Here is a 26605-nt window from a genome sequence, read left to right on the forward strand (position 1 = left end):
GATGCCACCCTGTGCCACATGCTCTAGGTGTGCCTGCTTGAGCAGGAAGGTTGGACTAGATGATCTGTAGAGGTCCCTTCCAACCTTAAATATTCTGTGAATCTGTGAATCTGTGATGTGGGAAACTGTATCCATGCTATGGAGGGAAAGCTTCATTGTCACCCCATTTTGTGAAAAAGAAATAAGAGAAATGGAAGTTTGGCAGCAGAGCAATGATATAGTAATGAAAGTAAGTCATGGATCCTTGCAGTAAATGATTATATTGCCTAATTTTCCCTTAGCCACTAACATTTAATACAGGCACCTGTCTGTGCATCCTAGCTTTAGGGATATGTTGGGTGTACAAATCAGTTCTTTTGGTCTTTCTTCTCCATGCATACATGATACTGAAAAGTAATGTTAGGAAAAAATGAATTCTGATTTTCTTTTTAGAGTTATTGTGTGAAGGTGAATAAATAACTTCAGATTAGCTTGTAATTGATTTGGCTTTCTGTAATGAGGAATATTTTAATTGGGCATGATTTTGCATAGGTGTTAGAAACTAATTCTACTTTGCATGATGATGATTTGCATTTCTAAGGCTTGCAGAGATTTATATTTTATAAAAATGGTAAAGAAACAGAAATGCTGAGTGACTGTCCCGTAAACAGAAACATAAGCACTGATTCGTGCTCATAAATTCTGTTTGCTCATAATTCAAGGGCTCCTTTTCAGGATTTGTTGTTATTTTTCTAGCCAGCATACAAGGGAAGGACATATGGCCACCTGTGAGACCAAAATTACGCTGTTATTTGTTTTTCCCTTGACTGTCCTACTGCCATGCATATAACTTTAGAAAATTAAGATCAAGTGCTAAGCTAGTACATCATCACTGAATAAATAAAGTCCTATTTGAACTTTTTCATCAGAATGCCTCCACATATTGCAGTTCAGGAAAACGAAATAATATGATCCTCGTGCTCTGTCTTTTTAATATCAAGAACAAACCATTTAAAAATCTCTGTTGGTTTACCATGCAAAGATAATTTACAAAATGGAATTTCTTGATAAGTCTGATATTTCATATACCATTAAAACTTTGATTATCCACCAGATCTACTGTAATTATTTCAATATTTTTATTTTCATTCCAGAAATCCTTTACAATGCAGTATTTTTCATCTTGTCATCTAAGAGGTACCCATTAGAATTTAAGCAGATTATGAAATTATGTAATTTTAGCTATACAGTGTTTAGACTGTCATTTCTTAAGAAATTATAATAACTTTTCTATTTCAAACAAAATTTTCTGGAATGGACTAAACAATTATTTGTATGTTAAGGACATGCTTGAAGATTTTCACTTCCCAGGGGTTTACTCCTCTCCAAATAATTTAAATACTGGAGCACAGTAGTAGCTGTTTAAATCCGATCAGACAGTAATTATCGTCATTTATCTTTGGATATAAAAACTGCTTACTACACATCACACACACTCTGATGAATCACTCTTTTGGAAGAGGGAAAAAAAAAAAAAAAAAAAAAAAGAAAAACAGCTTGCCAAGCTGTTATCTTAGGGCTTTATACTTTTATTTATGTTATTACCAATAGGCTGCAGAATGCTCAGATAGCACCATTAAATTTGATTCCTAACAGGCATTAAATTCATCTAATAATGACGTTACAATGTCCCTGACAACCCTGAGAAGCACCAGATTTATAAATGATATTAGTACCTAGAGTGTCAAGCATTTCATTACCAGATGCCTTGCCTGAAAAAAATGCAGTGTCCCAAATCAATGTCCTGCAGAATGTGCAGAAGCCAGGGTTAATAAACATGAAATATCATTCCCATGAATAAAACAAGCACTATACATCAGTGAGCTGAGTCTTTTAAATGCTGTCTCGACTTGCTGAATGCTTGTTACTCCTGTCAATTCTGATGGCACCGTTTCTGAGAGAAATATCCCAGGTATGTTTAAGGTGGTCTACTCATATGTGACAGCTTAATAAACTGCTCAGCCAGCTATTCCAAGCAATAAAATGGTAGCATGTATTTGGATACAAAGTTGTTCTTAAAACACCAAATAAAACTGCATGATAATATTTACAGTTCTCCAAAGAGGCAAGATTGCACACTGAGCACTTTGCATCTTCTATTATTTTACTAGTCTGATCACTACATGTATCATGAGAATACAAAACAAGAACATGCCCAAACATGATAACTTTGACACTGCAATATGAGAAAACATACAGATTAACTAAGGAATTACACAGATTATATAGATCCGCAAGTATACTCCATAAAGGCTCTACCTGACAGTTCACCCTCAGATCCTGCACTGTTTTTAAAAGTATTAGAAAAATGACATTAGAAGAGCTGGACAGTGACTGTAGATATAAGACCACGGTGGGCAGTAGGGCTGGGGAGGGTGCATAGAAGTCAGCCCTATAGGAATGTATAGGAATGTGGTGGAATGTATCTTGATCTACATTTTACAAATTTACAGTATGAACTACTGTTTCTGGAGTTTCTGGAACATGATGTTCCTGCAAAGCACCTAGTGTACCAGATTCTGAAGCTGACTATGGTGGCACAAATGAAACAGACAACAAAAGCCTGATTTATGTAGCTGTTGCATTCAGTGCCTAAGTAATGGACTGCAATCAGAGCCACTTCTGCAGACTCATTTCTCACCACCTTACAGTGCTTTATATCCTTGAGAAAGTTTGAGTATATCCCTTCTCCTCATTTAAACCTACGTTAAAAGCACATTAGGACGGCTCATGTAATGCAGCACAATTTTTAAAATGATATATGTATCTTTTTTTACCAAGTGGGATGTCTTTGCACCCACATTTGAATGTGAATTTTAAAGGCACAATCCTTTGTGCGGATTAAAATATAACAATATATTATTTGCCATAGTAATAATGCTGTTAACAAACATTTATTAACAAATTTAACAGGTCTTCCACATTAATAAGGTTTCTTTTCTTGCCACTTACACCTTATGCTGTTCAAGAAGAGGTACAATAGGAAAAGCGGGTGCATCTCTGAAGAAATTGATTTTCACTCTGTCCTCAGCTGATTAACGCCAAATGGAAGCTATCTTTCTATAAAGCTTCATTGCTTCTTTTGAACGGGGCCCCCTTCAATCCATTTTGCTGCAGGTATTAGCCTGTTAGTGGAATGCATCTCTCAAATATGGACAACCTGCAGATAAATATTTCCTCGCAATGCTTACGCAGACATTTTTTTGCTAACTGCAGACTTTGTGCAAGCTTTGTACTCTTTTAAAGGAGAAATGGCATGTGTCCCAGCCGTACAGAAAAAAATGCTTTTAAGTAACTCCAGGTATATTGTAACTATACAAATATAGAAATACGGGCTGCGGGATTTTTTTCTAGCAGCATATTTCTAAACCTCATCTATTGTCAAGGCCTCATCATTTGTTAAAGTATCTGTTCCATACTTCAATATTACTGAAACTGTATCTTAAATATCTAAGCTACTTGCTCTTACCAGAAGTGACTTGAACTTCATCTTGCTTGTTGGCTGGCTTATTTATATTGACCCCCGCAGCATTTCTTCCAGCTCCAGGAACTACGCCGGTCAGCAGCACTTCCACTCTTTGCTCTACTCTATGCCTGGCTCGACAGCGTACCACAGCTGCAGAAACGCAAAATCCACCCTCTGAAAAATGTTGCCAGCATCTTAACTTTAACAAAAAAAAAAAAGCTTAACATATAATTGAAATGATCTTAAAGCAGGGTGGAATTCCAAATAAGGAGTAATGCAATAAAAGGTTTTTTTTCCATCTCACGGTTTCCATCATTTAGGTGAAGTAGAAAATACCATTAACTAAACAAAAGTCTTGTTCTGCTGTTGGTTCCCAATGCCACTAGCAAATTTCCCCCTTTTTTTAATAATCACAAAATGTGTATCTTTATTTTAGCTTATTTGCAAATAGAAAATACTTATTTGATATGTATCAGTGAGAAAGAAAGACTGACGGAATAACAAAGAAATGAAAGAATTTGAAAGCTTAATCAAAGAAATGATGGTTAAAATTGGAGAAAAATACTAAGTTACTCTTTGATTTATTAATGTAAAAATAATTCTCTTCAAAATTCAGATCTTATAGACCCTGCTAGAATAAGCAGCATTCTGACCTGAGTTTCTCTTAGAAGCACAACAGTACTTTTATTCAGTTAGTGAATTTGCTTCTTCTAAAGTATGTCCTTTTTCATTAAAAGGAGGGTCACTTTTTTGCCTAGCACGAGCTGGTTTAGAGCCTACTTCAATACTTACTATCGGTAGTTCTTTCAGCAGTTGTTAGTGAGAAGATTATATTCAGGAACTGAAAGGGAAATATATTTTCCCAAACAAAAGACAGAATTTTCCAGAAGTATTGAAATCAACTTGAAAAAGAAAAGCTGATTACATTTTTCTCAATTTTAAGATCTAATAATTATTTTCATCAAAATTAGACCTTTGAAATCTCAAAATTATTTGTTCTATTATTAAAAAGCTAGATTTTTTTCTTTCTGTTCACAAGGCAGTAAGTAATGACTCATAATCACAGATATTTAAATAAGGAGGAAAAAGTTCAGAATTTCTAATTTGAACAAGCCAACAGAATTATATCCAATGAATCTCTACAAATTAACCCTGAACTTCGGGTCAAAATTTAATGTTAAACAGCCCATATCTATCTCCTACTAAGTTATGTTCCGTGTTTAGAAAAGTAGCAATGAAAACTTATTTCTATGCCATATTTACTTAGCTTCAACTGTTAGTTCTAAAACTTGTTTGACTACCATTATTTTTGAAAGTAGATTCCCTATCAAGGTGACTCCATTACTTTCACTTAAAACTAAAAGCAGACCTTTTTTAATTGTCTTTTCCAACTTGACAGGTTTTAAGTAACTCCTGTAGCTCCTTTCTAAACCTTTACAAGAAAAGAGCTTCAAGAATAATTACAAATCTCTCTCTCTCTCGTCTTTTTTTTCCAAATGTTTGGCTATACCCTTAATAATAAAATGTACATTACCTGTATCACCCCATCTTACCAAGGATTTCAGATTACTCTGTACATATGCTGTGATTTCATCAGTTTCTATTCCACAACTCATCTTACTATCAGCAGACATCCTATTTTTTTCCAAGTTTCTGAGTAATATTTATAGATAGAAATCAAAACTGTGGGATCTGAGTGGACACTTCCCTGAGCAACTTGATCTAATTAGATCTGCTTTGAGCAGAGTGTTCGATTAGATAACCTCCAGCTATCCCAACCCAAATTATTTTATGAGTCCACAAGAAAAAAATATATACATATATGTTCTGGGTGATTCTCCAGATGATGTAATTACTTCTATAATCTTGCCAAGTTTTAATCTATTTTATATGTACTACATGGATTGTGACCACTGATCACTTTAATTGGTCTCATGAGATACTAAGCCAAGTGACTTCTAGATATTTAAGTATATTAAGATGCAAATAAGAATGACATTAAAGATGAACTGCCTAATATACTAGCAAAACAACTTTGTTTTTTGACATAACAGCTTGTAGCCTCCAGGCAATTTCAATGAAAATAAATACACTAAAAGAAATGATTATACAAGCTTTATCATTATTAAAAAGCAATGTTTAAAAGCAAAGTAGATTTCTTGTAAATTACTTGCTCTGTGCTCCATTTTTACAACTGTGATTTTTAAGTAGCCCATTTATAACAAAGAACTATTGAGACTCAAGGTAGGAATGGAATCAGTTTCAAAAATGCTCCCACATGTAAGTTATTAGTTTTCTGTCTCATTTTTCAATGAAAGACCTAGTACTACCTTAGGGAAAAGAAGGAAAGAAGGAAAGAAGGAAAGAAGGAAAGAAAGAATTACATATAACATGGACATGATGGTGCTGGTCCCTAACAGAGATGCATTCATTTTGAATGTTCCCTATATGCCTTATAAATATTTACTGAAAGTAAACTAGAGGATAATGGAATTAGTCATAAATATCATATATAATTTTGTTACTTTCAAGAAGCATCTTGAATTTAAAATTATTTCAGATGGGAAGTAACTTAGTTAAGTTTCTGTCCATATACAGCAGTAATGTCACATAAGCAATTTATGCACACTATCAGTTCAAATACGTACCCACTCTTCTAATGAAAACAAAACCCTGATGGAAAAGAAATTTATCACAGTCTGCTGTTGGTGTATTACATTATGTATTTAAAATAAGAGCCTTCCCACCAATATACAGAATTTTAACACTATTGAGACTCATCAAAACTGCCATTTTGGGCAATGGTAGATTTCATCATAATAGTCTGCTTCATTCCTTTAATGTATTAAAGAGGAAACTAAATAGCTACAAGGTCTAATTAATATCACATCATTGGCATTTGTTTGCATGTAAATGATCTTTAAACAAATTCCATTAATAAAAATGAAAGTATCTTTTTCTAGAGGTCAGTTTTCCAGAATTCAGTCCTGTTTAGTGGAGAAACTAAACTAAACTTTTTTTAGTCCTGTTTAGTGCAGAAACTAAACTAAACTAAAACTGTTTAGTGCAGAAGCACATTATATTCACTCATCAAAAGGCAGTTGGTATAAAACTGTCCATCATCCCAATCTGTAGTTTCAAGCTTTTAGTTTTAAAAAGTTGTTCACATTTTCTATGTTTCATAATTCTGGGATTATATTATGTCTTTACAAATGTATCAAGTCTGTGAATATGCACTACACAAAAAAGGAGCAACAACAAAATTCCTATCAGTGTCTGTCATCAGGTAGTGCAACTTCTTAGTAACAAATGGAAAACTAACTGCTATTCATGCTCCTCTATAGTCTGCTTTAAGGAGCAAAATTAATGGCTGATTGAAACAACAGATATCTACTCCAATATAAGTACCATGTGAACACTCTGAAAGAGTCTTGTGGGAACTTAAACAGAAATCTAGTCTTGCGTCAGTCTTTTGTTTGATTTACTTTCAATTTTGTCTTGCTTTATATAACTTAACATTAACTGGACACAGAAGTGCATATAAGTTGAGGTTTCTAACAACTCTTGACTCCTTTTATCCACAATGAGAACAAAATAACACATCTAGATTTGCTTTGCAGGTTGGAAAAGAGGATTTTAATCCTAAAAGACCCATAAAATACAAGCAGCAACTTTCAAATACAAAAGAAGCTTTGTATCAATTTGATTTGGTGAATGCACCTTGTATACTGGGAATCTCTGAATTAGGGATTCAGGTTTGTAGACTGTAGAAAGTTGCAGGCAAAGTGACTGCAGAAAACAGTGTAAATCATGAAATCAGCTTAGTGCTTCAATCCATGCTTTCTCTTCTGAGCTTTCTCCTCTGATAAGTCATCTATCTCATCACTTTCCCTATCCTATCTTTCTTTAAAATCTAGTACTGCTAGATTTTATCTTTTTAAAGACTGCAGCAAAGTACTGCTGCAAATTCTTGTGAATAAACAGGTTACAATGCAAATAACTACTTGATTTTCTTAAATTTGCTTTTTTTTTTTTTTTTTTCCTACGATTTCCTACCTGAAACTGATTTCTGTTGAGGTGCTTCAGGTATTCCATGAACTGGGTAGATCCAACGTATTCCCCGAATTCCCCCATTTTCTGCCAGAGTAATGCTGTTTGGAAAATAAGTGGATTATCATTAGGCTGATTTTTTTATCAAAAGCCATTTCAATTTAAAAGTTGCTCGTCAGGTGAGCCTCCATTTTATTGTATTTTTTAATGTTAAACACATCTAAGCAAAATATTAATTAAAATCCAATCAGATGAGCGGGGTTTTACATATACTTCATTTAGAGATTTCTATGTTATTCTGCTAGAAAATGAGAATATTTGGTCTCATCTCCTCTTTTTTTATACCATGCTTATGCTGAAAACAAGTTTATTTATATGCAGGTGATGTTAGACCAAAAGTTGAATCTGAATAAAGTCAAATACATATTTGTAATAGTTTACACATACATATCTACATGAGAAACAGTAAATAATTATTAGCCAAAATATACTGATAAAGTAAAGGCACCTAAGTGCTTTGCATTTGCTATAACTGCATCAGCAGCTAAAGCGCTCATTTTCCTTACTCAAAACAGAAAAGGTAGATATTGAAACACACAGAATTTTCTACTTTAATCCTGCATTCTTTGCAGGGTACATTAAAAACTCATACATTTGTCCTCAAAATCAAACATGTGATTCTACTTGGCAGCTACAAATATCTGAAAAGGAAAATTACAATAGGTTTAAGTATCCTCAACTACTGCTTTATTTTTCTATGAGGAAAAATTACCTCTTTAAGTATTTATTTAATTTAACAGAATCCTCACAGGGCCAGTTTTTACCATTCTCCCTTGTTACATGAATTACCACCTGAGCTTCATACAATTTCATTGTATTTGGTATAAATAACACTGGGATGTCCAGCCTTCTTCTTGGACCTAATGTAATTCCTGTAAAATAGAACAGATTGTCATGTTTTTTTTTTTTTTAAGATTTTGAAATTTGTTTTTAATGACATTATTTGTATGTTTCTCTTTTATGCTGTATTTATTTTAATTTTACATAATCAAATTTCATTTTAGTGCATCATGTAGCCTGTGTTCCTGTAATGAGATATTTCAAAGCTCACATGGCAGAAGTGTTATTTAGTATGAAAAAAAAAAAAGCAAAACAAAACAAACAAAAAATTTATATTTATTGAGAGGCCCTTTAAATTAAACCCAAGGAGATTTTGAATGCTCAAAAGCAAATGAAATGAACTTTCTACCTTTCAGAAATCATGTATATTATGTGTAAACCAATCCCATGATTTTCCAGGCACTTAGTTACAATATTTGAATGTTGGTTTCAACAAAAGTAAGTAATCCTGCACACAAAAAGGCCAATCCAAAAACAGTACTTCATGTGAGAAATACTTGAAATATTTTTGAAAGAACCTGTATTATTACTGTTACTTCATCCATGCCTGTCCTGTACCATTTCTCACCTGATGGACTTCACTTGAAAGTCTCTTCCCTTCTCTCCCCATGTCTATATATATCTTCTGTATTACCTATATAATTATTAAGAACATACAGTCCTATACATGTACTGATAATTAGCAATATATAAGAACCAATCATAAGTATGAAGCATGCTGCTGATGACTGAAAAAGTTTTGTTTTACTCTTTAAAACTGACCTCATTTACCAGTCCTCTAAACATCTCCATCTCAGTGATATCTATTTTCCTAATAATATATTTATATATATAACTGTATATACCCTCTGCCTGTGTGTGTGTGTGTGTGTGTGTTCACAGAATTACAATATCAGACAGGTTTAGCTGTGACTTCTAGTCATTCTTGGTAATCTTCTCCCTTCAAGCTGCCCCTCAAACTGCTAAAGGACTGAGCAGGACAAAGGAAGCACCAGCTCCCTCCCTCAATAGTGTGAAAGCACCTTCAGCTTGCTACAAACCACCTTTAAAAAACACTATCCTTCCTTTCCCTAACTGTGTAGAAAAAAAACCCTTCTCAGCTCTTTCAGAAATACTACACCTACTAACTCAGCAGACAATAACACGTACGTGGGCCATTCCAGTACAGCTCAGCGTGACCCCTCGCGTTGCTCCTATTTGCCCGTGGACCCCATGCTAGGGATACCGGGACTGTAATCTCTCTCCACGACCTTCACAATGATGCCTATATACTGCAAATGACAAACTGCTGCTACGGCAGCATCTGACTAATCACAAAATACCTAAATAGCTGTTCAAGCTCATTCACGGTCTCTAGTGTTTTGCCACAGTAAAAGAACTCTGCATGATTTGCAACTTGAAAAAACAAATCTTTCAAAAGCTATACATTAAAATAAGGCTTTTTTATACTATTTAAAAATATTTTAATGTATTAAAAACAGGACAGGCTGTTAACTAATGCTTTGTAACTGTACGTATTGCTGCATATGCTGTCTGAACAGTAGCTTAATTTTACCTGTTACAAAACATGGTGTCTTCGTGAAAGACAGATTTTACTAAAGAACCCATATGATAGCAATCTGAGTCATTCTGAAAGAAAATTGCTCATTAAAGCTCATGGAAAGACAGCAGAAACAATGTGTTCACATTTTTTTTACTAAAAATTCCTCTTATTAGAAGCTGTTCATAATGACAGTAATTTTTATATTACTGAGCTTGCTTACAGCTGTCAACTAACCAACTCATCATTAACTTCTATAAAGATTTGTTTCCTTATGATTTTGCCTAGTTAATATGACAGATGAAAGAGGCCTAATTACAAAAGCCTTACACTATTTCATGTCTCTCTAAGTCTCCTTTAGAGAAGGAAGAATTTAGAGAATGAGGACCAGCAACTGCATATTAAACAACTGATCCCTTACGTTTGTGTAAGTATTTACACGGCAACAAGTATCCACCAACTTTTTATGAGAAATCCATAGCAATGAACTTTTCAAGCCAACGCACCATCATGCTCAGTAACACATTTTGGGCCAGATTTTGGAAATACACTGTTGCTATTTGACCCTATAGGCCATTAGGAAAGAGTGATTGTTATAGACAGAAGCTCAGCTGACCCTTTGAAAGACTGGAAGCATCTGACTCAAAGCAGGAGTTGCAATTAGAGTGAACTGCCTCACAGAGAAGCATACAGAGATCCCTCTGCCCCCCCATTTTTTTTTATTAGTTAACCTTTTTTTTAGGCTGTGCCTCTAGGCTCTCCAAAGGAGAATATACTGATTCTGCAGTAGAGTCCTTGGGCACTGTATCCTTTGAAACTTGAATTCAGAACTAAATTGGGTAATGAAATAAAAATGAGTGTATTTCAAATTCCCTTCCTTTGAATGCTGCACCGTGGGCCAGTTCTGTGTAATTTCTATACCAGCCGTAGAAAGTATAGCACTCTGCGAGCCAAACTTAATTAAATCGATGAAGCTGTGGATCATTGTAACCAGGATTTTATTTGGAAGAAATAAAGATGGGGAAAGATACGAGCAGCTCAGATAATTGTTTAAAAGCAGGGGTCCCGGGCACTCTGAAACTCTCATCCAATTGCGATGACAATGAGCAAAATGCCCTGCAAGACTCTGGATCCTCTCATTGAACCTCAGCCTAAGCCATGCATCTTCCCGTTGCTGAGGCACTTTGATGGCTTGCTCTCTGCAGAAAGGCTGTCTCCCTTAGGCATTGCTGCTAATCATGCAGCATCTCAGCGTGCCCCTACATTGATCCTGCCCAGAAGAGCAGCACTTTGCTCCCATCCCACTAATTGAAAAAGAGAGATGAGGCAGAGCTCGCCATGCCTTGCAGAGCCTGACAGGGAACCATTTAGAGTGGGTTTTTTTGTTGTTGATTTACCCATTAAAATTATCAGTGTAGAAAAATGTCAGTTAAAAACACAGATGGTTCTGCTAAAATTAGCACTGGCCATAAATGCCGACTCAATATATTCAGTTCTGTTCTCCTACCATTATCCTCAGGATCTGGAAAGGGCAAGCTCCAAAGTATGCATATACAGTAGCTACTGCTGCAAAATGCCTGCTTATTCTTTCTGAAGGAACTCATCCAGTAAAGGAGGATTGGTATCGGGCAGTAGAGAGTGAGATATTGCCAGCAATCGAGTAAGAAACTGAAATAAATAACAAAAATTACATCTAGGTGTTCTTCATTTATTTTCCTTGCTAGAAAAGGCTTACATGTGAAGACTACAGTTCTTCCATGATAATTGTTTCAGTGCTAAATTCCAAGAGCCAAACACGTATGAATAGCATTTTTGCCTCAATTCTTATTAAGGGAAGATTTGTTTTTGGAGGCATTTTCTTTTTTTCAATCTAAAGGGGTAAACAGAAATAAAACTGGATCATCAGGTATCTTGACTGATTATTATGATTTCTCCTGTTCTGCTTTAAGAATACACCCAAGAACCTCCTTGTTTGCTCTGCAACATGTAGGCAATCACCTCAATGTATCACACGTGATACCTATTTATACTAGAAGTATTCCTAGATAAACAACTTTGGCATCTTAGAAAAATATACAAAACAAAATTATCACCTCTAGGTAAACTTTTTTTGGAGGGAGGGAGGATAGAAGGGAGCAGAGGGGAAGTGACATTATTATATCTTGAGCCATAAATCAGTAAATGGTTGAACTGTTCTTTCTATACCTAAAAGAAATATAACTATTTCATTTATGCTTTCCCATGGCACATAGGTTATGTTAAAACTTCTTTTCGACATGCTACCTGGTACAAAAAATAAGCAAAGGAATATAAGACAATCCAACTTAGCCCACTTTAAACCTAATAAAGTAAATAAAAAAGTTAATATTAGAGGGATGTAAAATGATAAAAGTTAAATATGTCTATTTCTTCTTTTTAATGTGTACATCATTTTCTTTCTCGCAATACCCTGTATTTCAGTAGGTGGGATGCCAGACCACTTCCTGAGCAGTCCAGAATGCTGGGTTCTTCTACCACAGCTTACTGTTATCTTTTCCCCTTTATCTAAAAGCTTCCCCAGTTGAAAAAGCCAGAACAGGCAAATTAGCTTGTAATAAGTAATTTCACAAACAACTGGTTAAAACTTAAGAAGTTGCTTTAAGAAATGAATGGCACAACAGAAAAATGGATGTTTGAATCTTTAACTGAAAGGCTTCACATCATCACTATCACAAGCAGACAATAAAATGGATTAGATACAGAGAGTTTATACACTTTGTTTGCTATTTAGTGAATCTTGCATTTATACAGTTTTGTATACTGGCAGACTTTCTGGTTTACTTCATTAACAGATTTAATTTAGAAGGATGGATTTATTTCTGGTACCAAATAATGGATAGAAGTTAAACATTTTCTATTTAGATTAAAACAAATGGATTGAGAAGAGAGCTCAATAATTAAATATGTTGTTTTGTTTAATGCAATGTATTTGGTTTTTAAATGAATCCTGTCTAAAAGGCCAAGCATAAACTTTCCTTTTCATTTATAAAATTATCCTTCTCTAACTAATTGCCTGGAGAGAAGTTGCTGCTAAAATGAAAAATATTATTTAGACAGGAAAATCTAGTACATTTATTTATCATTAGATGCGCAGCAAAAATTAATCATACAAGGGTTAAAACCACTGGCAAAAAATATTTCCAACTATAGCAATTTTGGGGGACGAGTGAGAACTAAAACAAGAAAAACTGCACTTAAGATCTTTAACTTTGAGAAGCCCTCTCAAGAAGAGGGTAAGGCAGATCACGAAGATCTCCTTCTCTTACTGAGGATACACGATGGCTTAGAGAAGATGTACAAGCTGATGTGCTCATGAAGCTCAGGTGCCTTCGTGGCACGACAGCTGCTGCAAAGAAAGCCGGGGCACGAGGCACGACCTGTTCTCAACCGATACGCTCCTCTCCAGTAACTGGGGATGCACAGTGTGGTGACAGCGACCATATCACAGACTGGTAATGGGACTCACATTTGTATTGTGATTCTACTACTCTATATTGCAATTGCTATATTCTGCTGACTGTAACTTGCCCTTGTATTGTGGTTTCACTACCTTGCTGCATCCGCTCTGCTAACCCAAAATCCTGTGTAACGTCACATACCTTCAAATAGCTGATTCTGATATTAAGCATTACATTTCTCACACACAAAGTATCTAGATGAACTTGGTCAGAGCATCAGAGTATAGAAAATATCTAATCTCCTAAACCTTGGTACCTGCAACTTTAGACAGTTGTTGCAGAGCTGTAAACTGAAAAAAAAAAAAAAAAAAAAAAAAATCCTGGCATGCAGATACTTGCAGGTTTAAGAATATTTTCACCTCTGGTGCTATGGTGCTATCTTTTGCATACACCTTGGTAGCAAGGAGTATCCTGTTTATTTCCCTCCACAGGTGCTATGAAGATGGTCTCTGAGTTCCCTTTACAGAAATGCAATCAGCAGGCACATTAGGAAACAGACATCTGCATGGTAGGAGAAGAGATGACTGAAAAAGTGAAAGAAGATCAAGCAGCAGTACAGAACAGTACATTAGACACAGGTGGGACTGGAAGATAGAAGGTAAAGACAGGGAATAACAAGCAGTGGGACTGAGAAAGAAAGATCCAGCACTGCAGGGACCGGATTTTGAAGAATAATCGGGAATAAGTCTAGTAAAGGTTTTCTAATTGTGCTATGGTTAACATTTTTTTTTTCTGAGATTGTCAGTTTCTCTTGTTTTTTTCTTTTTCCTTCCAAGATCACACTCTTTTTTTCAAGAACCTGATAGAGAATACATCTATCCCATCTTCCCTTAGTCATCCAATCCATTTGAAAATTGCTTATCATCCTTATTTCCCTGACAATATGTTTATAAAGTTTTGTGAGCAGGCATCCACATCTCCAGCACATTGATCACCTAGATTCAAAGCCAGCGACAGCAGGAAGCACACTGCAAAGCCAAGGGAAAAACTGCACAACCCTCGGACATGACCACGGTAAAAGCTGCATCAACACCCGTCTCTGAATGACTCCAGTTGTGGCACCTCACAAACAGACAAGTAAAGCATCAGTTTTCCTGCATTAACTAATTTTCTTCCTTATTTCTGCTCACATGCAAATACATTTCTCATATTTTCAAAGAGAGGTTGATAACTGCTGGCATACAAGAAGGGCTGGAGACAGAGTGTGGATGGAGATGGATAGTGGGGATGAGCGAAGGAAAAGATAGCCACATATTTCAGAAACAGCTTACATGTTTGCAAGCTACTCAATTGTACTAATGGGAAAAGTGCAGCCCATTCAGCCTCTCTCCTGCTCCACTGCAGTGAATTCACTGTATTATGATTATGACAAAAGCCAGGCTATTAGCACTTAATATCCTGCACAACATTTTAACAAAAGCAGAAAATAACCATACCTTTTTTTTTTTAAAGCGCAAGAGCTACTCAGGAAATGTCACAGTCTTCATAGAAAAGTGTGATTTTCATTTTGGAGCCCAGCTGCAGACAAACAAACTTCATCTTTTCTCCCTCAGAGAAAGTTCCCTTTACCCTTAGATATAGCACTACCAAATAAATTAAGCCATGAGAGCATGCTCCTTTACTTAAACTTGTTCTAGACCCAAACACACACCAAAATATCTTGAGTATATGGCTGAAAGAAAACTGTAATTGCTTCAGTTCAGGCATAATTGAATTTTTGACATATGTCAAATATCTGTGGTTTTTTTTTTTGACAGATATATTTTTACTTTCATTTTAAACTTTTTTCTTGAATATATGTATCTCTTTGTCTAATCTCTGAGGGCACAATGAAGTTATGGAGCTATGGCAGATTTTAATCAAAATTGAAAGTCGTAATGAAACTAGTGCTGCTACGTGCTTCTGCTTCTTACATTCAACCAAAAAATGTACAATTTGTTACAAGTTGTCAGGAGCTCTGTCACACCGTGTAGAGCAGAGAGTAACTGAAAGCAGATAGAGCTCTCTGATTTACTTTCCCATGTGAATGAGATACAGTGATTACTCGGTGCTTTTGCCTGCTCCAAGGCTCCTTCCTTGACATAGCTTAGAACCTTCTGAGGCAGCCAGAAGAGGTATCTGTGTAGCTATTATTCTCCTCTGAAAATAGCATACATATATTTCATGTATTTTCTGAGTTCTAAGATTTAATAATCTTAATATTTATACTTTTTGGTATTTTAGTCTCCCAGGTTTCTCCAGAATGGCATAGCTGAGCTCCATATTGCATTTTTGTTTTCTTAGTACTCAACAAGTTGATAACAACTCCCTTGAAAAATAACATTTGCCCTTTAATTGCACTAACCTCTTAAAACAACAGTTGTGGTGATAACACATGTCTTTTACTAGTAAAAGCCTGAGTAGTAGCCTTAACAGGGCAGTCTTGGGATTTGATTGAGATTTGTCTTGGCATAAATTGATTTTCACTTGTTTAGTTGTGCTAGCAATAGTTTAGGAGTAAGATTGGATTTAGAGTAAGATTGGATTTAGAGTATCTGAAATTTATAAAAATAAGATATAGACATCTGTGTAGGCTGAATTATCTAAAATACTGGAATAAAATATGGTTTAAAAGAGTGTAAACACAGGATTGTGCCATTGGTCCCAACCTGTAAACGCAAATCACAATGATCATGAAAGGAGGAAGAGAGATTATCCTTATTGAATTGTTTTTCAAGCTTGGATTACAACAGTACTGGATAAAACTGCATAACAATATTATTCTGGAATATAGAGGAGAGATTCTACATGAATTATTATAATAATTATAATCCTTCCACTGAGAATTGTTTGTGCTGAGCTAACTGGGAATGAAAATCTTAGTGACTTCATCAGTTAGGACTACTCATTTCACATCTGTGAAAATGAGAAGCAGGCAGTCTTCAAATCTCAGGTGTATCCATATGGTTGAGGACAGTCTGTGAAGCAGCTCAAGGTGAAGTGACTTATAATAAGCAGCTGAATAAATGGAAAGGCTTCTTCTAGCAGCTCTTTGTCATAGGTACCAAATGAAGAGAAGTAGAGGAAGAAACCCTTATATATAAAGATGATAGTGATCAAGTCATCAAAAAACTTTCATCTGTATCAACTTAAAGAAGAAATTAAAAGCCTTATTTTTTGGATATATGGCAGCTAGGATAGGAAAGAAATAGAAAGTGATGAAGAAAAACTAACTGTAGTTTTTGTTGTTTTTTTTTTTTTTCATTTTTTCATCTCACTGATAAACATTACAGTCATTGTGATCAGTTAACCTGACCTAAATATACAGGATTTCCTAGAATTCATTCTGAAAAATCAAGATGCAGTTTCAGTAAATAGTCTTGAGCAAGAGACTCTATAATTAGAGAAAACATGTTCCCATGATTTAGATGTTTCCAGTGATGAAGAATTCCTCCATATATTTTTTTGAGAATTGTTCTCAGAGTTGATAAAGCTCAATGTACTTTTCTGCATTTAACTTCTGACCCGGGTTCAGTCCGTCCTTTTTTACAAACGAATTGCTCTTCTTTTATCAGTATGCTTAGTTTTAGAGAGGTAAGGCAAAGGAGTCACCACTTAATTTATCTTTGATCAGTTATGTAACTGGCATTAATCTCTCTCTCATTTTGTATCCTGGAACCTTTATAAATGTGTATATTCAATCATAAAGGCAAAATAATACTCTAAATTTTTATCAGCTTTTCAAAATTTCCATTTTAGTACTTTGTTTATTCTTTTACTACTTCTGGAAGAAAAAATGCTGAAATTAGATCAAGAACTTTTGTACCTCCAGTACTATACCTATACACTTATCAAGAGTATGGCTTGCTCAAGCTTTCTTTTCTCTACACACGGCATTGTAGTCTTCTGTGCCTAAAGAATCACTGTGTTTGCCTTTGTGATCATTAGTCTTTACATAAAATGAAAAGGTCTAACAATAAAATTTTCACTTTTCATGTATCTTATATATGTAATTGAAGCAGCCTTTCAAAAGTATGCAGTGTACATTTATATACACATTTGGTATATGTATATATGCTTTCCTATGTATATATGTATACATTCCGTGTATACACTGGTAAGCAATAAGCAAATGTTTAGTCTAGACTTAACCATTTTTTTTGCTTTTATTCAGAACTATATTTTTAGTGGAATATATTAATTCCTAAATAGATTACCATTCCTTCACCCTAACACAAGAAAAATAATTCACTTGATTTCTTGACATGTTGCTCTTTCAAACATATGATAGTAGCTCTTCAGCTTATTCCTACAATTGAACAGCAAATATAACTTCTCATTTCACAAGAATGATGACAATGGAGCAGAAGGTGAAAGCTGAACCAGGGAAATAACTTGATCATAATCTGGAAATAACTAAAAGGCCCTTCATAAATTCTCTGAGGGTAAGATCACTTTTATTCTAGATCTGTAAAGAGTTTCAAGTATCTCATTTTCTAGCAGGAAATGAATTTTTTAAAAAAGAGCAGAAAAAAGAATTTTGCCTATTAGCTGGAAATGGATTTGCACGGAAAAGTTAACATGGCATATTCTTGAGAATTCCAGTTATTTAAAAGTAAATTTTAGAGAGCTATGATACAGTTATAATGGAAAAGTGTACTTTTTCAAAGTGTCATCTCACAGTAACTGTAAGGATATACTTTTAAGATTCATAATTAGTTTAAATTGATTTCTTTTTGTTGGGTTAATTAGAAGAATTAAGAATTAGAATTCTGAATTAAGAATTAAGAATCAGAATTCTTAACCAAAGAGCAAGAAGATTCACCTTTGAAATGCAAAGTTTTTATTGTCTATCTATATTGTCTATCTTGACATTGCTTAATCAAATGATATATATGATATACAATATTATTTGAAGGACAGACTGAGTATACAATTCATACAGAAAAGGCTTACAGGAAAAAAATCAAACTATTAATGAAAAAAAATCACTATTTGTTTTATATCTTTCAGTAAACTCTACTGCAGCAATTATTTTGGACATATATAAGTATGCATCATTTTTATCCTTTGGAAATACTACCGCATAAAAGAATTTTGGTTGTTATTTTCTTTTGACAAGACGTTGTATTGCAAACGAAATTAATGACTCATTTTTGAACATCAACAAATATTTCAGGCCAGTTCTCTTGTAAACCTTTAAGTGCAGAACATGCACTTAATCTGTGTGTACATTTAACTGATTTTGAAATAATAGTTGTTTGTGTTAAATTAGAAAATAATTTGCCGAAAGTAGATTTTTTTCCTCGGACTGACATTTAGGCAACTTTCCATTCTGATGCTCCTCCCTATTTGGATAGCTACTTCTTCTAGAAAATAACACTCATTCTCCTTCACCACAACATTTTGAGGTTTTTCAGTTTCTAAATATATCAAAAGAGAGGATTAATTTTACACAGAATGGTTGAAGTCCGAAGAGAACTTTGGAGATCATCTAGTCCAAACTAGCGCTCAAGAAGGGTCACCTATGGCACATTGCACAGGACTCCAGCCAGACAACTTTTGAGTATTTCCAAGGATGCAGACTCCATAAACTCCCCGAATACCCTGTTACAGTGTTCTCTTACCCTCACAATAAGGAAGTTTTTTCCTTATGTTCAGGCAGACCTTCCAATGTTTCAGTTTGTTCCAGAAATGCTGGGCACTCTTTTTTTCTGAAAAGAGTCTGGCTTCATCCTGTCTACTTCCTCCCTTTCAGATACTTAAACACATTGAGCAGATTTTCCCTCAGTCTTCTCCAGGCTGGACAGTCCCAGGTTTCTCAGTCTTTCCTCATAATGAGGACGACCTTTCAGTCTTTTCATCAACCTCCACACGACTCACTGCAGTAGCTCCATGTCTCTCATCCTGGGGACACAGTACTCCAGATGCATTTGGACAAGCATTTGGGATCTGCCAGTCAGCTGATTCTCAGTCCACCTCACTGTCCACTCACCTAATCCACACTTTCTGAGCTTGCCTATGAAGATGCCATGGCAAGCTCAGTGCTTGAGTGTCAAAGGCTTACTTATATCACTTTTTTTTTTTTTTTTTTTATGAATGCATATTATTTCTTTAATCTTTCCCTAACAGAAGGTGACACAGGTGACACCTCCAAGAAAGAATCTTTGTAAAGAAAGTGTAAAATCTCAAGAGATAGTCCAGGTTCTTCTATCGTGTTCTCAAGTTTTAGAAGAGCAAATTTAGATTTAAGTATGGCAAAAGTATCTGAATTTAATGTGTTAGAATGGTACTCTTCCTTTTAAGATGATTAAAGTGAATAAAAATAAACAAAATTATTTTGATTTAGTCTTTCAGATTCTAATAATAGTATTCATGGAGACAAAAAAAATGATTCAGGTTCACAGAATTAGTAACAGAATTAGTACAGATAACTCATCTAATTGTGGATCTTTCCTGTGTCTCGTTTAATACTTCTCTCCTTTTCCTCCACTAACTTCATAGATAATCACACAAACAGGCTACAAAGAACCTTTTCTAAATGAGATTTTTTTTAAAAAGGCTTTTCAAAATTAATCAGAATGAAATAGTATTAAGAAATCCAATATTAAAATAATATGTATTGAAAACCTTCATCATAATATAATCTATTACTATGATGCCAACTCTGTAAATAACCAAGAATTTACTCCTAAAATACTCAGAGGTAAAATATTCCCAGACTACTGTGAAGTATTCCTGTTGGGGGGAAAAAAATGACAAGTAGTCTTGGTGCAGAAAGCTTACTGCTGCTTATGAAAACACTGAAGGAATACAACAAGGTTATACAAGTAAATTAAGAATGTTCAGTTCAAAACATTACCTTGCATAGTTATGATTTGTTGAAACATTATTTTTGTGTTAAATCTCTTGATTAGCCTACTTAAAGATCTCCATAGCAAGCAAATATAACAAAACGTGGCTAATGAGCATTGCAACATCTGAGCAAGACAACACAGGATAACACTATATTTTCAGAAGTCTGAAAAGCTTCTATTTCTCTAATCAATAACTGGCAGAGGTACCAAGAGAAACTGCTCAACTCAGAATTGGGATAACTAGGTAAATAATCCCTAGATCCATGAAATAAAAACAATGCAGGAATACATTCCAGACTTGGAAAATGGTCAAAATATCCAACTTTGGATATTTTACAGTTAAAGAGATGTAAAGCAAGCTGGACAGATATGGATGAATCAAAATTTCCTCAATAGCTACTGGCATTCTGCTACATATTATATACTGTGGTCTTATGCTAATGTGAGAGAAGAAAAAAAAAATGAACTGCATGTTTGTTCAAGCAGAAAAGTTATTGTGTTATTTATAAAGGTCTGAATAACATTTCTCGTCAACAATCAACTTCTTATTTTCCTATTTAGTAGAAAAAAAAATATATATATATATAACAGCTAGAAAAAAAAGATCTATTACAGTCCCTAATAGGACTGCACATGTTTCAGTTGGTGGTTTCTGCTGCTTGCATGTAACAGACATAATATAAAGGGTGACAAAACTGTGGGATTAGTTTCCAGCATTGGTATTCATTGCGAAAAAGGCAGAGCTACTTGTAATTAATAGAGATCAATTTTTATGGGCTATTACCCTCTAGTTAATCTTAAAATCTATAGATGTAAGAGAAAAAGATTTAATGTATAAGGGATTTTCAGTGCTTGTTAAAACAATCAGATAAAGATTAGAGAATTCAACATCAAAAGTTATTGCAATATTACCATTTTCATTTTAATTTCCAAAACAAGTATATTTAACATTATGATTCCTATAAAACAAATGCACAAAGAATGCAACCTCAAAACATTATTTGTATTTAATAAATACAGTTAATCTAGTACAAGAAGCCCTCATGTGTTACTGCAACTTTGAATTTGTTAGACCACTGAACATGAATTCCAGTAACACCTTAATGAGGAAGCCAAAAGTAGCTGTTTACAGATAAACTGAGTCATATCAAGAAAATTTCAATGACTTATTAACAATTGCATGAAACAGTCTGCACTCTGAGCCTTCATTTAGACTCACCTGTTTATAAACGCTTCCTCAAAGAATTATGAAAAAAAGATTTGCTTCCTTTTCAAATCTCTGCACTTTGTTTTGAAAGACTCACCCTATACAGAGAATGTTATCAGAACCCTCAGTAAAATGCGACAATGAAAACTACTTAAGTTTCAGTGTATTTTCATTAGCTACTTAATTTTTAAAGGTTATAATTCTTTTTAAAAACACAGATTTTACCTAAAATAACATACCAACAGTAATACTAGAAGCCTTAGATGCTTGGGCATACACCATTGCAGGCTAAATGTAGTTTCTTAGAAAAAAAAAAATCAGTGTTTCTGAATGTCCCAAAAAGTCTTAACAACCTTCCAGCTTTGCTGCCATGAGGCCTTAAATGTGTTGTCTTTCAACAGATATTACTACTGTGCAAAGAAATACAATTTCTCCTCACTCAGCAGAAGACCACACTCTATAAAGCGACTACAAATATAGCAAAGCATCTTACATCCGTTGTTAGCAAACTCTGATGTCCAAGCAACAACTTTCTGTTGCTCGATTCAGTGGTGCTGAGGTACTACTCTTTCATTACCAAAGGTCATGATTCAAATACTTCTCATCTAACATAAATCTGTGTTTCAGATTTCCCGATGAACATCCAAATGATATCCCATAGTGTCAAAATCCTCTCTGCTAACTTTTATGATTTAGAAGCAGGATGAACATTACAGTAGAATAGAGGCAAAGATTTAGGTACACTTGAAGCACGTCTTCCTGTCTGGAACATTGCATACATGGCAGTATTGCCCTTACTCTTTGTTCCCCCTTTTTTTCCAGACTAGTAGTAATGATGCACATCTTCAAAGAAATAAATACTGCTTAAACATAATTATTTTTGTAAGATTCAACATAATGACTACTGATATTAGGAAATGAAGGAATCAAAATGATCTTCATGTAACCGTGAAAGATTCCATCATAAATACAGTGAAAGATGCAAATATGACTATGTATGCATTACAAAAGGTAAAAGAGAAAGAGAAATTTTACTGAGACTTACATAGAGAAGAGAGAGCCACCAGTGATAAGTAGTCTTTTTGTAAATACACAGGCAGGTACAATCCCAGTGGCTTTAGCAAATCAAAATAGGACTTGCCTAATCATGCAGGCTTTGTGACAGAAAAGTAAATCAGAGAATCTAATTCCCTCTTGTAACTGAAAGATATCAAATTTTAATGAGAATGTGAATAATTTATTACCTCCCCCATAAAAAAAATTTGAATACTTTGTTAAACTTAGTAATAGTATGACAAAATATCAAGGGAAGCGGATTAAAGTAGCAACATAGTAAGAATATGATGCTCATTTTAATTAAATTATCCCTCTCCTACAGTGAATAATTCAAATGACTCCATTTGCTAAAAACTGAAGTTATATTGTTATTGATCCAGGTTAGTTTTAATGCTATCTTATGGACAAGGAGAAATATGTAAGTCTGAGGTAAGCATATAGATACTGGCACACTAAAATATTTATCAAAATAATTAGACACACAAATAATCCCACCTCCATACACATCACAAGAATTAGAATACATGCCTAGTATATGTATTTTCTGTAATTTTGCTGCAATTGGAACAATGCTTAAATTTAAGTTCATTGCTCCTTAGGTATTGTCTTACATGCTGGAAGCCAAATATGCTCAAATACTTTACTGAATCAAGAAATTCATCCACCCGTCAGTAGAGAACAAGCCAGATGCACCTTCTCCTGTCATGAATCAGGAGTCATATCTGTCTCCTGAATGTGATGGCTAGTAGCTGTTTTTTGTCAATTAATCACATGCCTTACCACATAAATAAATATAACATTTGTGTGTGGATGAAGTAAAACTATTATCTTTCATAAAACAAGTATGTCCTTTCCATTGTTAAAATCTGCCCTTCAGTAAATCACAGTTTTGCCAAGCTGGATACTTAAGCTAAGATTACCATGCTAATGTCAGTCTCAAACTATGTTTTTCTGAACTGCAGCAAAAATCTGTAAAATTTTCTGTGAATAAGACTAATACATTTGCCCATATTAAGACACTAAGACTTTTGATTTTAAAAGCTATAGTACAAACATACAATTTAGAAAACGTGTCTCTCTGTTAGCGCTGTCCATTTGGCAAAAGGGGGATGGATTTGGGGAACGGAGCAGAGATACTTTTAGGATTGTATGAAACATTATAGGATGTTCATGGGAGGAAACAGAAGAGTTTGCTCCTACTCTGAGCCTCTGCGTGTGTGAACCCCTAGTGAAGTTCAAAACAGAGTAGTCAGTAAGCAAGGTAAGGTCAGAGTACCCGTCAAGGGAGAGAATGAGTCTACGAGAAAGATGAGTGTTTTGCACAGGTCATACAGCAGATAAGAGACCAGCATCTGGAAAAACACACTCAGGGACAGTATCTAGGCAGAGAAACTAGAGTCTGAGCATGGATACAGGACAGACTTAAATCCACATCAGTATTCAGGAGACCAGTGAACATGTGTGTGCTTATAAGGTGCCTGAATGAACGTGTGTGCATGTGAACTTGAAGCTGCCTTAGCCACAGAGTAGGAGCAGATCTGCACGCAGACGGCTCAAGGTCAGAGCTGGTGACTGGATGAGTGATCTACAATCTGGGCATGAACATCAGATATATTTAAAAGTTCACGCTAATAATCAAAGAATCAGTGAGCGTGTGAGAGTGCAGGTACCTCCAGCATCTGTCAGTCCTGATCGGCCAAGCAGCAGGAACAGCATGAAGCTGTCCATGCTGTTCACACTTACATGAGGGCTACTTCTTTTTGCAGTGGTGCTGGCGAGGGCTCTGCTCTCTGCTGATCTGTGTGGTTGGCAGAGATTACATGTGTGTGCATGTGTGTGTGTGAGCCAGTCTGTGTGTCAGTCTATGCCAGCAGAAGGGGAAGGAGAACTCCCTATAGTGACAAAGTCTACCAGATACGGGTATTTCTAACAGCCTGCTGATCACATTGTTTTAAAGTATAATAAATATTTTCTTATATCACAGACCCTCTCAGGCAACAATTTTTGATCTACCCAATGCATATACTCCTAAACTAAAGCACAGCCAACTGACTCCACCAAGAAGCAGAAAATAAATGTCTCCATGGCCATCGCACTCCACCAGCATTTCTAATCAATTCATGTAACTAGTTCTGACGGCTTATTGACTAAATTTTTAAAAAGCCTCTTTCCTTTCTATTCTTTGCTGAGTGTAATTCAGATGGAGATGCTATGGATTTACAACTCAGACTGCAATACAAAAACACTCTCAGAAAGCAACACATATATATATATTTATCAAAGGGCTGTCAAACAGAATTACGGATGGAGTGGGTAGACAAAAGAGTCTGTAGAGCTCTGCAAAGAATGTAAAAGCAAAGTTAGGAATTTGGCAAAATAGTCATGGAAATGATTTGTTTTATATTAGTTTGGGTTTCTGTGCACTTATTCCTCTTTTGTCTAAAATGAGTTAAGAGGAAATGGCCTCAAGTTGCGCCAGAGGGCATTCAGGTTAGATATTAGGAAAAACTTGCACATGAAGGAGTAGTCGACACTGCTATCCAGAGCAGTGTTCAAGAAATGTATCTATGAGTCACTTGGGGACATGGTTTAACAGGTATGGCATTGCAGAGCTTACAGCTGGTCTTTTCCAATAAGGACTTTTTTTAAAAAAGAAGATACATCAGATACACCTGTAATTGTGTTACATTAAGAGACACTCTTGGTATAGCCATGCTATATAAGTATTTCAATATATCAGTCAAACACAGCAGCCAGAGTTCACAGAATAGTCTTATTGATGCCTGCTAGGACCCTGTGCCCAGTGATTCCTCAGACTGGAAAAAAGAGGTAGGAGCAGGGATCAGAATCTCACATTGAAATAGGTAAATAAAAGTTTAATACTTGGAAAATGAAATTTTTAAAATGAAGCCAAAGTATACAATACTCCAGCAGGCCAGCTAAATCATATTCTACTTAAGAAAAATCTCAAGGTTTAAGGTTTCACTGACTTTAAAATTTGCTGGTAAAAAGTGTTATTTAGTTAATGTATACATACCATACATGTAATTTGACCTTCACTCAGCTTTTGTCTTGCGCTTGAGACTCTTTTTTTAATCTCAGTGTAACTTTTCCAAATTCTTTCAAGAATTCATTCTTTGACAAAAAATAAAATTTAAATTTAAAATAAAATAAAAAATAATATCTGGAAAAAAATCTGGAAAAAATTACCGTATAAAAAATATAGTTATTAAGGACATTTAGAAAAGGCATAAAATTTTAAGGTTGAAAGCTCATTTTCCATACAGCCTCCTAGTATTTGTGCCTTAAAACAAATTGGTCCAACTGTTTTCGGCTTATTCCTAAGGAAAAAGGATATTATTGTTCCATCTTTACATCCATTTCTCTATAAATATGAGTAACAATAGGGCTTCTGAGTGGGAGGATGGGGACACTCTGAACAAAGTTAGAAGTCTCTAACTTGGTTAGAGAGGCTTCAGTCCTTTGTGAAACTCAATGGCTGCATAGACTAGAACTGTTAACTTCACCAGTAAAACCAAAGCTACACCACAGACTCCACAGATGTAGCTCTCATACATGTGCCAGAGCCCTGGCACAGGCTGCCCAGAGAGGTTGTGGAGTCTCCTTCTCTGGAGATCTTCCAAACCCGCCTGGATGCCGCCCTGTGCCCCGTGCTCTGGGTGTCCCTGCTGGAGCAGGGGGTTGGACTGGATAATCTCTAGAGGTCCCTTCCAACCTTAAAGGTTCTGTCATTCTGTGATACAGGACTTGAGTGGTTTGGTTAGAGATGGGTAGAAGCTACAATGTATGTTTGGGGTGCAGCAGGGATGTGTTGCCTTGCAAAGACAAACTCATAGGAAACAGAGACATGTCAAGGTTATTTCAAGAGTGAAGGAGGATGGGTGAAGCGGGTAGAGAGAGAGATATGTGTACAGATCAATCTTCTTTTAGTTCAACTGCTTAAGCAACAACTTGTTTGATAGACTGGTAGTTTCCATCCTGTGCACGTGCAGC

The 26605-nt window shown here is 35.2% G+C and overlaps 1 protein-coding gene across 1 annotated transcript in view; it reads right to left on the reverse strand.

The window, feature by feature from the left end:
* Positions 1–26605, reverse strand: part of CFAP47 (cilia and flagella associated protein 47) — a 283396-nt gene that overhangs the window by 36670 nt on the left and 220121 nt on the right. The window contains exons 58-60 of the mRNA XM_026047310.1: positions 8328–8487; positions 7562–7656; positions 3509–3655 (exon numbers count right to left, since the gene is read on the reverse strand). Coding sequence (XP_025903095.1) covers positions 3509–3655; positions 7562–7656; positions 8328–8487 — 402 coding nt within the window. The remainder of the gene's footprint in view (positions 1–3508; positions 3656–7561; positions 7657–8327; positions 8488–26605) is intronic.

This window comes from Nothoprocta perdicaria, unplaced genomic scaffold (genome assembly GCF_003342845.1).
Source record: "Nothoprocta perdicaria isolate Ctin4 unplaced genomic scaffold, notPer1 scaffold_49, whole genome shotgun sequence".
Classification (NCBI taxonomy): domain Eukaryota; kingdom Metazoa; phylum Chordata; class Aves; order Tinamiformes; family Tinamidae; genus Nothoprocta; species Nothoprocta perdicaria.